Consider the following 13,678-nt stretch of genomic DNA (forward strand, 5'->3'; position numbering starts at 1 on the left):
ACCAAGAAAGAAAAGCTTGTGTTTTCCAGTCTAGCCTGTTGGGGCACCATGCCCTGTCTCCAATGTCCACCCTCATCATTCCCTGGGGATCTTGCTACTCCCCTCCCCTGCTGTTCTGCTGCACTCCCCCAGTGCTTTGCCTCAGTGTGGCGGGGTCTGTTGGGCCACTTTTCTGTGGATTGGGTACAAAGTATGGATCTTGGATAAGTAGCTGTCTTCCAAATTTCCTAGCATACACAAATGAGTGCTTCCAATGTTTCATCAGTGTGTGGAAACATTCCATTTGGTACTTCATCAATTCCTGTAGCCTTGTTGTGAACTACTGCTTTCAATGTAGCTAGAACCTCTTCCTTAAGTACCATTGGTTCTTGCTCACATGCAACCTCCTGAAATGATGGAATGGCAACTAGCTCTTTATGGTACAGTGACTGTGTGTTCTTTACATCTTCCTTAGAGTCAGTATTTTGCTCATAGAGTCTTTCAACATTGCAACTTGAGGGTTAAATTTTTTCCTGAATTCTTTTCACTTTAAGATATGCTGAGTGTGTTTTTCCTTTTTGGCTTTCTAATTCTAGGGCTTTGCACATTTCATTAACATATTTAAGTTTGTTTTCTCAAGCTGCCCTTTGAAATTTTCTGTTCAGCTCATTGACGTCTTCATTTCTTCCATTTGCTTTAGCTACTCTACAATCGAGAGCAAGTTTCAGAGTCTCTTATGACATTCACTTTGATCTTTTCTTTTTTTCCTGTCTTTCTAATTACTTTTTTCTTTCTTTATGGATGGTATTCTTGATGTCTTCCCACAGCTCATCAGGCCTTCTGTCATTAGTGTTCAATGCAGCAAAATTGTTCTTGAGATGATCTGAAAATTTAAGTGGGATATACTGACTCAGGTGGTATTTTGACACTTGTGGACTTGTTTTAACTTTCTTCATGTTCAATCTGAATTCTCATATGAGCGATTGTTATTCTATTCCACAGTTACCGCCCACCCCCTGACCTACTTTTAGCTGCTGATATTGAACTTCTCCATACTCTCCTCCTACAGATACAGTCAGTTTGAGTTCTATGTCTTCCATCTGGAGAAGTCCATGTATATAATCACCATTTATGTTATTGAAAAAAATGCTATGAATAAGACATTGGTCTGGCAAAATTGTATCAAGCGTGTCTTCAGCTTTGTTTCTATCACCAAGACCATATTTTCCAACTACTGTTCCTTCCTTTTTGTTTACAACTTTTGCAATCCAATCACCATTAATTTTGTTTACAACTTTTGCAATCCAATCACCATTAATTATTATCATTGTACCTTGATTGCATGTTAGATAAATTTCTGACTGAAGCTGTTGGTAGAACTCTTCACTTTATTCATCAATAGTAGCTTTCTTGGTTGGTGAATAATTTGAATAATAGTTGTATTATTTGGATTTCCTTAAATGAGAATAGATACAATCCTATCACAGACAGCATTGTACTTCAAGATCAACGTTGAACTGTCCCTTTTGAAGATGAATGCATTGCCATTCCTCTCGATTACATCATCCCCAGTGTAGCAAACGATATGATTTTCTGACTCAAAGTAGCCAATACCAGTCAATTTTATCTCACTAACACCTAGGATATTGAACCTTATGCATTCCTTTTCATTTTTAATGACTTCCAATTTTCCAAGATTAATACATTCCAATTTACAATTATTAGATTTTTGTAGCTACTTATTTTCATGTTCACGGTAGAATGGGATTGTAGAAAAAGAGCTGGATGCTAGATATACACATCTCACTGTGTGTGTATACACATATACATGTATGCATAGACATGTAATATTCATTGATCACTACTTCTGTGTCCATGTATTAATACATGTATTCATCTGCTCAATCCCATAATAAATCTAAAATTAGTTCAGAATTGCTTTTCTCATACCAGCACAAAACGAACCTATTAACAATAGTTCAGGATTTTTCTGTTCCCTCCGTACTCCCACCTCTGACGTGATTATGTTATTAATTTGAAATCAGTTGGGTTCATTTGTTTTAGTTCCCATTCTTGTCCATTTCATTTTCATTTTCTGATTTGTGGGACAGCAATATGTTTCCAAAAGGCAAATGTAAACAATGGAGTAGACTCAGACATGTCATTACCATTGATAGAACTTCAACCCTGTTCCCTCACCCCCACCACTTATAGGTAACCAACATCATTAGTTTTAGTTTATCCTTGTTATATTATAAATCCAAAATGTGTGTATGCTTTCTTATTGGCCCTTTTTTTTCCTTATAAAAAGGGGTAATGTGTTATATGCCATTTGGCAATTTGCCATTTTCAATGAACAATACAGTTTGGAAATCACTGTCCATCAGTTCACAATTCATCAGTGCACAGATAGCCAAGGCCTTAAGCATGGTTTCTAGCCCCTTTCCTTTCTTTTTTTTTATAAATAATTTTATTGGGGACTCATACAACTCTTATCACAATCCATACATCCATCTATTGTGTTAAGCACACTTGTACATGTGTTGCCCTCATCATTCTCAAAACGTTTGCTCTCCACTTAAGCCCTTGGTATCAGCTCCTCATTTTCCCCTCCCTCTCTGCTCTCCCCTCCCTCATGAACACTTGATAATTTATAAATTATTGTTTTGTCATGTCTTACAGTGCCCAACGTCTCCCTCACTTCACTCACTTTCCTGTTGTTCATCTCCCAGGGAGGAGGTTATTTGTAGATCCTTATAATCAGTTTCCCCTTTCTATCCCACCTTGCCCCCACCGTCCGGTATTGCCACTCTCACCACTGGTCCTGAAAGGATAATCTGTTCTGGATTCCCTGTGTTTCCGGTTCCTATCTGTACAAGTGTACATCCTCTGGTCTAGCCAGATTTGTAAGGTAGAATTGGGATCATGATAGTGGTGAGGAGGAAGCATTTAAGAATTAGAGGGAAGTTGTATGCTGCTACACTGCATGCTGACTGGCTTGTCTCCTCCCCGAGACCCTTCCGTAAGGGGTTTGGGTCTCCACTCAGCACTTCCCCTCATTTACAATGATATGATTTTTTTGTTCTTTGATGCCTGGTACCTGAACCACCTCGTGGTCACACAGGCTGGTGTGCTTCTTCCATGTGGGCTTTTTCGCATCTGAGCTAGATGGCCGCTTGTTTACCTTCAAGCCTTTAAGATCCCAAACACTATATCTTTTGATAGCCGGGCACCATCAGCTTTCTTTCACCACATTTGCTTATGCACCCATTTGTCTTCAGCAATAATATCGGGCAGGTGTGTGACCACGAGGGGTCAAAGTGATCAGATATCAGGTATCAAAGAAATCATATAATTGTGTTCCCCATTCTTTCATAAGAATCACTAGACAGCTTCACTAATTTTTCCGCTGCCTTTAGCATATCTGTCTGCCCACCATTATGCTTCTTCTTCTAGTTTTAAGTTAGACATTTCTATCTCCCCTTGATATTAATTATAAAGTCTTCTTGATTTATCTCTTACAAAACATTCATGGCTTTTTATTTTCAATGTCCAACCTCACCTAACTTTTGACTAGACGAACTTCACTAATCATTTTCCTTGCTCTTTTCTTTCCATCCTTGGGTAGAATTGTGGTTAAAAAGCACATTTGACTGACCTGACTGAAAAAACAAAAGCAAAAAAACAGGTAACAGAAGAGAAGACGGCTGGATAAGCCACAGGCTAGAATGCTTTCCCTCTTTTACTGAAAGTTAGTCAAGTACATGTTTTTAATTATGTGCATTTTTCTCTGTATAAATCATTGTTTATGGTCCCAACGCTTTCAAAAGCAGAAGCCCAGATCTCTGATCCCTTTCACTACTTGAGGGGTAGGGATAGGGGGTGTTCCAAGATGATCACAAGACTCCAAATAAGCATTGCTGTAAGCACCAGGAAGAGGCAACAATGAGGCGCGTCAGAGTGAGGAGAAGACACCTTGATTTGCTTGTCATACCATCTAGATAATTTGGGAAGTGCGTAAGGATGCGGTAGGAGAGATGAGTCTTAAGCCCTGAAAGCCACACTGCCTTGCAAAGACAGATTAACTTTGTGGTGCACTCTGAGAATTGTGGTGCAGTGAGGAGAAACCTAGATTAGAATTAACACTTATTTGGCTTATACTCTCAGCACCATCTACAACTATTTGTGGCCTTGGGCAAGTCAATGTTTCTTCTCTCACTCTTCATTTCCCATTTGTCATTTGAGGGAAATGGAGGCGTTCTTTCATTTCTGTGACAGCCTATTTCTTTACTCTGTATATGACTGCTCCATTCAGCTCGCTAACTACTGAGCACTTGTGAAACAGACCCAGAGACTGCTAAACATGATGATTCTGTGATTTTTGTATGGGCCATTCCCCCTGCTATTGGGCAGAAAATTCCAGGAGACCCAACTTTTGCTAGGGGTTGTACTCAATTGCCAGAAGTGAAGAGCCCCTGACATAAGCCAAGCTTCGTGGGAGGAATACAAACAAAACAGGGAAGGCTGATATCATTTTGTCTTCCAGGACTCAGAAGACAAATTAAATGCACATTTGTCTGGGGGTTTACGATGAATTTTCAGTGTGTTGTTCATCCCATTGCTATTACGTGTTGGTTAACATCCTTGTCTTTCTCTACAGGTCTGTATAATTCAGTGGATAGCTGGATGATTGTGCCCAATATTAAGCAGAACCATTATACAGTGCACGGACTTCAGAGTGGGACTCGATACATCTTTATTGTGAAAGCCATAAACCAAGCAGGCAGCCGTAACAGTGAACCTACCCGACTGAAAACCAACAGTACGTGGTGGTGATTCCACAAAGAACTATCCCGCTTCCCCTGGTGCAGGGGAGTGTACTTACCCTGAACTGGCCCCCATACACAGCAAGAGACCAATGGCCCTGAGTAGAGAGTTTTTCTGCTAGAGATTGTTCTTTGGGAAAGGGTTTCTTAGTGCCCTCGGGAGACTTATGAACCCAAGAATATACAGAAAACAGCTATTAGAGCTTGTGAACAGTAATAGCTCATGAGGGCCCACCTCATTCCTGTCCTTAAGGGACCCAAGAAAACCTCACCGTTATCGAGTCAATTCCAACACGTAACGACCGTATAAAACAGGTTTCCGAGTCTATAAATCTTGATGAGAGTAGAAAGCCTCATCTTTCTCCTTTGGAGCAGCTGGTGGCTTCGAATTGCTGACCTTGTGGTTAGCAGCCGAACACAAATCCAACCAACACCACCAGTTGAGTAAAAAGAGCGTTATTTGTGAGTCTAATGCAACTCTTCTACAGAGAATCTGTATTAATTAGGAATGCTTTTGACTGCAAGTAATAGAAAATCCAACCAACAGTAGCGTAAACCAATTGTTTTGTGGGTGTTTTTAATTTTTTTTTTCTGTCTCACATAGCGAGAAGCTGAAGGTAGGCAGTTCAGTGCTGATGTAGCAGCTCTGTGGTGAGAGAAGTGACCTAGGCGCTTCCGTGTTGGCTTATTACCCCGTGCTTGCAAGTTGATGGCTACAATCTCTGGATATTGTATTTCCTTTCAAGGGGTTGTTGCTAGTATGTGCCATCAACCGGAATTCAACTCCTAGAGACCCTGCGTGACAGGGGGCAGGGGCTCCATAGAGTTTCGTGGCTGTAATCTCGATAGGAAGAAACTACCAGGTGTGTTCCTGCAGAGCGAAGGTGGTGGGTTCCAGCCACTGACCTCTCCGCAGCAGTGTGTGTAAGCGCTGTGACTTTACACTGATCTCACTGCCATGGAGTCAGGACTGACTCGGTGACCGCCCTGTGGGTTTCTGAGGCTGTAATTGTAAACAGGAGTAGAAAGCTCAATCTTTCACCCCAGGAGCTGCAGCCCAGTGCGCAACCACTATACCACCGGGACTCCTTTCTTCAGTTATCCTTTTATCTGGAAGACAGAAGCTTCCCAGAAGTTTCTCCCACCCCCGTCTGACTTCATTAATCAACCCTGGTGGCAAAGGAAGAGCCCTGGCGGCATGAATAGTGGTTACGCATTGAGCTGTTAATCGCAAGGCGAGTCGCTCAAAACTACCAGCAGTTCCATGGAAGAAAGACGATGCTTTCTACTCCTGTAAAGAGTTACAGTTTCAGAAACCAATGGGGGCAGTTCTACCCTGCCTTCTAGGGTCGCTAGGAGTCAGAATCGTCTCCATGGCAGTGAGTTTGGTTTGTTGGTGTTTTAGTGTGGCAAGGAAAAGGAGCCCTGGTGCCTCTTTTGGTCACCACAAGGTTGGTGGTTCAAGCCACTCTGAAGGACAAAGAAGAGGCTATCTGCTCATGTCAAGACTCACAGCCTAGTGTAGGGTCACTCTGAGTTGGCAGCGACTCAGTGGCCATAAGTAGGATAGGAGTGCTGCAGCGCAGTTGTTTAAGCACGAGGCTGGCTCAGCAAAGGATCAGCTGTTTGAACCCACCGGATACCGGGCAGGAGAAAGATGTGGCAGTCTGCTGCCAGAAAGATGCACAGCCTTGGAAACGCCGTGGAGTAGTTTTCTGCCCCCTATAATGTCACCAGGAGTCAGAATAGGATTACTAGGAGCAGGTTTGGGTTTTTGTTTTCTCCTAGTGGCAAGGGTGGTTGGTACAAAAGGTGACACAAGTCGGTGGCTGGACACTCCCACCCCACCCCAGAGGCACCTGAAAAGGTAGCCCTGGGGATCTGCTTGTGAAACAACCCCCCTTGACAACTCTACACACAAGTTGGAATTGATTGGACAGCAACTATCAACGGTTGCAAAGGAGGCTGAAGAATTGCATATTTAACTTTTCCAGCCTCTTTCATGAAAGCAAAACTCCACAACCAAACTCACTGCCATTCAGTTGATTCCGACTCATCGCAACCCTATAGGACAGAGCAGAACTGCCCTGGTGGTTTCCAAGACTGTTAACCTTTATGGGAGTAGAAATCTTCATCTGTCTTTCAAAGAGTGGCTGGTGGTCTTGAACTGCTGACCTTGTGGTTAGCAGCCCAACTCATAACCCATTATGCCAACAGGGCTCCTTTTGTGGGTATGAGTGCTTGCTGGCCAACAGTGTCTGCTAACATAAGCATTTTGCATAGTAAAGCTATTGCCATACCGAGCCATTGGCCCCAAGCTTCTGTCATATGGTTTTAAGGAGTTCTCTGCTGAACAGGATCCTAACATAACTGTTTTCTGTGCTCATTAATGATGTGAAATTCTCTTTTAACCAAATGGCCTAATTAAATGATATGTTGTGTACATCCCAATTGCAAGAAGGCAAAACCTTGTTCTGTGGCCGAGTTCCTCTCTGCTGCTCCCCTACTGTTAGCAGGCAGCAGTGGTTCATCATTTCCGGTTACTTTCTTTTAACTCAAACAATGACCACCTGCCGTGGTGTCAGGGTTTTCTAGAAAAACAGAGCCAATAAACTAAGTGCGGGTGTGCGGGTTTAGGGGCAAGAGGGTGGGGGAAGACAGAGAGAGAGTTCATGCTATTATACAATTATCAAGGGCTGGCAAATCCATCATCTGTAGGTGAGTTGCCAGACTGGAGATTCCTGTAGTTTTGTGTCCTCAAATCTGTAGTTCAGGTGGTTGACTTCCGTTTTTATTTTTTATTGAAAACTAAGGCTTCATGCCCGCTTCCTTAAAATAACCTAAATAAGCACCAACATACACTCACCCAAGAAGGCCCACTAGATGATGGTTCCGCTGGTAGTGAGTCTCCTGGACTCTAAAGGTTGAATTCTTCCATGCATCATCATACGCTTTCTTTTTTCTATTTTTTTTAAACTAGGCCAACCCTTTAAACTGGACCCCAAAATGACTCACAAAAAGTTGAAGCTCTCCAATGACGGATTGCAGATGGAAAAAGATGAAAGCTCTTTAAAGAAGAGCCACACCCCAGAGAGGTTTAGTGGCACAGGGTGCTATGGGGCAGCCGGAAATATCTTCATTGACAGTGGCTGCCACTACTGGGAAGTGGTCATGGGCGCCTCAACATGGTGAGTGGATCCTACTTTTCTCTTCTTTTTCCTCCCTTGTTAGATTGCTGGGAGCTTCATTTCCATAGCAACCACGATGACTTGTAAGTCAAGGTTAAAAGGTCTGTGATAAAAACTGCTAGGAGCTGGAAGTCAATTACTTCACTCTAATTGCCAACTTTTAAAGGTGCTAGTCATGCTGCTGAAGGTAAACTGTTTAAAAGAGAGACATCTCTTCTGTGTGTTGTATACTTTATTTGGTGCCTGACAGAACTTGGATCATTAATGAATGATTATGTGTATCTTCTGTCCACTGTCTCACAGGTACGCTATCGGTATTGCTTACAAATCAGCCCCGAAGAATGAATGGATTGGCAAGAATGCTTCCTCGTGGGTCTTTTCTCGCTGCAATAGTAACTTCGTGGTGCGACATAACAGCAAGGAGATGCTGGTGGACGCGCCCCCGCAGCTGAAGCGTCTGGGCGTCCTCCTGGACTACGACAACAACACGTTGTCCTTCTATGACCCGGCTAACTCTCTCCATCTTCACACGTTTGATGTGACCTTCATTCTGCCAGTTTGTCCAACATTCACAATCTGGAACAAATCCCTAATGATCCTGGCCGGCTTGCCTGCCCCAGATTTTATTGATTACCCCGAGCGACAGGAATGCAACTGCAGGCCTCAAGAATCCCCCTATGTTTCGGGGATGAAAGCTTGCCATTAAGTTTCCAGGGAGCAGATAATTCACTAGCTCTCCAGTTCAGCAGTAGATGGTTTTGTTTGTTTTTTTTTATTTTTTAAAGCCCCTCTTAAACCTCAGTTAGTGTTCGAGCTATGCGAAACAAAATAAAGTTTGTTTGAAGCATCCAAAATAACTAGATATTTTAGATTTAATTCCTGTGCATTAAAACTTGTATACGAATTAATGTATTGAGTTTCTCAGAGGGAGTTATCTGCATAGTCTGGTTTAAAGCCATTGGAGAAGAAGTTGAGAGAATGTCTTTCCTGTCTTGAAATTAGGAGAATTTCAAATTCCAGTGATGTAGGAGTAAGTATAAGTGATATTGGAAGGAATTGGGGTAATTTGGGGTGAAAAAATGTAGGAAGTTTTTTCTGAGGCAGGGGGCTAGCCAGTTGGGGGAAGGTGGGGAAGGAGATCAGACTCATGACTAGTTCTGGCTAATTTGGCCAAGTAGAATTTTGAACAGTGTCAGATGACCACATATTATATATAGCTTTTGATAAAAACCTACAATTGTGGGTTTATTATAATGAAAACATATGTATATATAATATTTAGTGAATAAATAATATATATTCATTTTATATTTATATATACATAATAAACTCATTAATTTGCTCATTTGAGTGAGAAATATACTGAAAGGGAAATATACATTCATTTTGTCCCCTAAAGAGAGCATCAAGATCTTTCAACATCTCTCACTTCATCCACACATGCATCCATCTATTTACCCACCCACCCATCCACCCACCCACCCATCCATATACACATATAATCATGATACGTAATGGGAAGAGCTCTAAAACGGATTAGAAGAGATTTGGGGATCAAGATTGCACAAGAGGTCCTCTCAATAGGTGAACATTGATCCAGATAGAAGTGTTATATGTAACAAAACTTCTGTGATGCTACTTCATGAGGAAGACCAGTCTGAATTGTTGAAAATTCTTTCACAGAATATTTTGAGTAGAAACTGTTTTAATACTCTTCGAGTATACATTATTACTAGAATTAGCCATTAAAAAAAGAGTTACATAAAGAGGTTCTTTAGGATCCTGCTTTAATTAGTCATTCAGAATGTTGCTATTTATGCAATAACTGCGTATAAATGTCTTTCTATTTTCTGATAAAACACGTCTGATGTACTTAAAAATCCCTGGAAACAATTTTTGTTTTCTTAAATAGATTAAAGAATTATTACTCCTGCAATCTTGTTTACACCGCTCATTTGCATAGCCAATCCTTTAAGACTAGAGCAGAGGAAAATTTCATCCCAGTCCTCGCTAGTGTAGTTGAGAGAAGAGTTTTATGGTATATTCTTTATCCATTTCCATTTCAGGGATGGAGGAAGTCAGAGAACCAATTTTTTCTCCTTTCTAGGAGCTAAGTCAGCTTCCTAGAGTATACTTTGGGGGAGTTTTGAAGAAATATTACTGTTGTACAATTATAAAGTGGTAGCTAAAACAACTCTCCAACATGGAGCTTTGAAATAATGTCCAAATGTCTCCCCACCAGTTTGGTGAACTAATTCAACGAACTACTATATCCCAAGTACCACATACTTCTATTGGTGGGCACAAACAAGGGAGATTCTAAACGTTTCTGGGAAAATGGAATCCAAAAATCATGGAAATCTTCCCCCAATTTTTGAAAGCCTTCCCCCGCCCCCCCACCCACACACGGTATTTGTTTACATTGAGCAGATCAGCTGCAAAAGATCTCCTTAAAGTGTTAAAAAACAAAGATAATGCTTTAGGGACTAAGGCTCGCCTGACCCAAGCCTTGGCATTTTCAATTGCCTTGTATGCATGTAAAAGCTGGGCGAAGTATATGAAAAGTCAAGGAATTGATGCCTTTGCATTATGGTGTTGGTAAAAAACACCATGGACTGCCAGAAGGAGGAAGTGAAGATGGCGAGACTTGGTCGTCAGGAGGGACCAGTCCCTGGGAAAGGTCATTATGCTAAGTAAGGTTGAGAGGCAGCAGAACAGGCTGGTTTGACACTGTGGCTGCACCAGTGGGCTCAAGCATGACACTGGTGGTGAGGCTGTCACCTGACAGGCCTGTGTTTCAGTTCTGTTGTACTATGAGTGGGAATGGAGTTGACAGCACCTAACAGCGGGTCTACTATTTTGTAGAAGAGAAAAAGTATGTATGTAACTCCCCAAATTAAGACTTATTTGTGCGTAACATGGTTACACATCGGGCTGCTAACCAGAAGCCATTCTGCAGGATAAAGAACAGGCTTTCTACGCCTGCAAAGGGTTTCCGAATCCCCCAAGGACAATTCGGTCCTACAGGGTCACCATGAATTAGCATCAACTCGATGACCGGGTTTGGTTTCGTTTGAGTTCAAACATACAGATTCAGTGGCAAAGCAAGCTTTTTGGTTGTATAAGACTAACTAGTAATCAGGAAATTTCCAACCTCAGTAAGAATCTACATCGCTGGTAAGTAGCTTGCTGTAGTGGAAAGATCATCGCCTTGGGACTAACAGAATCCAATGGCCTCTGCCATTGGTTAGTGGTGTGGCTTATGGCAAGCCGCTTCACTTCTCTGAGCCGGTTTTCTCTTCTGCAAAATAATACCTACCTCACAAGATTGACGGAAAATGCCTAGCCCAGCACCTAGCCCTTAGTGAGAGTGTAATGTTAATTTCCTCTTTGCCCCTTCTCTCACCTTAATGTGTGCCCTTCATTTCTAAATTAACCTGGCTTTCTTGCTAGCGACTATCTCAAAATTCTTAAACCAAATGATGCTTCCCCCTTTCATAAAACAATTCACTGGCTCTCATAACTGAGGTAGAAAGAAAGCCAGACCTCCCGTGGGTTTGGCTTTTCAAAATCCTACTTCCTTTCCCAGCTTCATCTTTTGCCACCCTTTCACCCAGGTTACTCACCTATTTATGCAATCTGTTTTATGGGCTTGAATCAAAGATTTGATAAAAAACAAATCTTGACTCCAGGGTAAATAGTAGGAAATGTCCTTAAAGGAATAGTATGAACATGGTGTAAATCTATATCACTCCACCCAGGACCCTTGTCCAATTTCCTTTCCCATGTCCTTGGGTCTCCCAATCCATCTATTTTGGTGCCCATTGACCTCGGGCCTGACTGCCTTTCCCTGCCCCTATCCCTCCCAACCAGGCGAACTCCTGACTTAACTAGACTCGGGACTAATATGTCACCCCGAGCATCTCTTCTCTCAGTAATAACTGCATTGTATAGCAGCCTTTTATCAAAGTGTGATCCTCAGACCACCTACATTAGAATCCGCTTTGATGTGTGTAAAAGCCATTGATTCCTAGACCCTTCCCCAGACGCACTTAGAGTATCTGGGAATTTCCTTACCGAGCTCCTCATGTGATTCTGAAGCACACAAAAGTCTAATGTATATTAATCATCTTCCCTGCTGGGCTGTGAATACCTTTAATGGAAAGGACTGCGTGCTTATTGTTATTGTTGTATTTTTAATAGCTGGCATACTCTTTGTAACAGTCAATTCCTGGCTTGTTCATGGAATGAATGATCAAGGATCCTTCCTGTTCTCTGATGTTCATACTGGTCTTTGTCATCCCCTGGAAGCTACTACCTTAGGATTTTTTTTTGAAGATGAGGCACCATTATGTTTCATCTTTTCAAATTGTGTTCTCTGATAGAGAATTAAACGTGGGGTTATAGCTAAAAATGATTCCGAGCAAAACTGTTGGCTAAAATGGGAAACTAAACTGGATTTGGGTTAACTAGTGAAGCTTGACTGAAAAAAAATGTAGTGAATCTTAGATAGTTCAGTAAACTTCAGGCTTTCAAAGAGTTCTAGTAATGCCATAGGCCTTTAAAGAAGGCACTGATTACTTCTTGGTAAACCAAGTTGGACATAGAAAATAGGACCTATACTTAACATCTTCAGGGAATGTGACTGTGTAATTATTTTGTTGTTGTTCTACTCAATCCATTACCATTCAACTCTTTCTGCTAGCAAAGCATTCTTTTCATCTGTGATTTATGCTTATTTCCACCTTTGTATATTGTCTTATGAAGAAAGCACAAAAATACAAAAGAGACCTGTTTCGAGAATATAAAAGAAATGTTTAATGACACATTGGGGTTCTGGTTACTTGTAAGAGGAACTGAATCTGGATGTGTATTTAATCATGTAATTTCCTTGTGTAATTTTTGATGCAGTGAATTTCGGGCCGTAGCAAATCCGTTGTTTCTTTTCAGCTAAAACACACTAGGTGCCACGGATACCCTTCCTTCCAAGGAATGGGTGAATGTGAGGCCTGTATACAAGAACCACTCCCACCCTTATTTCCAACTCCTAAAGCCAATTTGCAGCCTCTGAGCCATTAGGCTGTATTTGGCCATGGTTGTCCAGATTGACTGCCATCATACCAGGTACAACTGCCTTTTCGGGTCTGGTCTGCTAGCTTCAGATGTATGCTGTGTTGTTGCTATTGGCTGGAATATTTATTAAACTCTTGTACTATTTTTTATCAAATGCTTAACCCCTTGTTTGTACTAGGAGTTCTGGACTCTTCTAGTGACAGAAATCTGAGCATATGCAGATTACAGTCTCACCCCTCTACAAAATATCCCGGCTCATTCAAAATGCTATATTATGAAGTCAATAAATATCTATGTATTCATGAATTCTTGGTTGTCTCTCACTGGATTTAGTTGGGGGGGGGGGTTGAAAGGAAGATCATCCTGACTTACTAGAATTGGGTAATTGACTTGGAGGAAACCTATCCTCACTTCATAGATTGAGATCTGGGAAGAGACTGTCCAAGAAGTCTGGCATGTAAGAGTCACTTAACAAGACTTTGCTTTTAGGGGCAGAATACATTCAAGACTACAGAAACAAAGGTATAAGATTCAAGGAAACATGTTCAGCTACACACATTGGTGTAGAAGGTGGGACCAAGAACAAATTCCATCGTTTGAGGTCAGGGTCTG

At 41.6% G+C, this 13,678-nt stretch overlaps 1 protein-coding gene across 2 annotated transcripts in view; it reads left to right on the top strand.

Moving 5' to 3' along the window:
• MID2 (midline 2) overlaps positions 1-13,372 on the top strand; it is a 128,087-nt gene extending 114,715 nt beyond the window's left edge. For both annotated transcript variants that reach the window (XM_004710034.4, XM_004710035.4), the window contains exons 8-10: positions 4,640-4,801; positions 7,786-7,993; positions 8,297-13,372. In XM_004710034.4, coding sequence (XP_004710091.1) covers positions 4,640-4,801; positions 7,786-7,993; positions 8,297-8,699 — 773 coding nt within the window. In that variant the 3' untranslated portion in view covers positions 8,700-13,372. The remainder of the gene's footprint in view (positions 1-4,639; positions 4,802-7,785; positions 7,994-8,296) is intronic.
• The last annotated feature ends 306 nt before the right edge of the window (positions 13,373-13,678 follow it).

The sequence above is a fragment of the Echinops telfairi genome, unplaced genomic scaffold, assembly GCF_000313985.2.
Source record: "Echinops telfairi isolate 266 unplaced genomic scaffold, ASM31398v2 ScPeMD7_7427;HRSCAF=8465, whole genome shotgun sequence".
Lineage (NCBI taxonomy): Eukaryota > Metazoa > Chordata > Mammalia > Afrosoricida > Tenrecidae > Echinops > Echinops telfairi.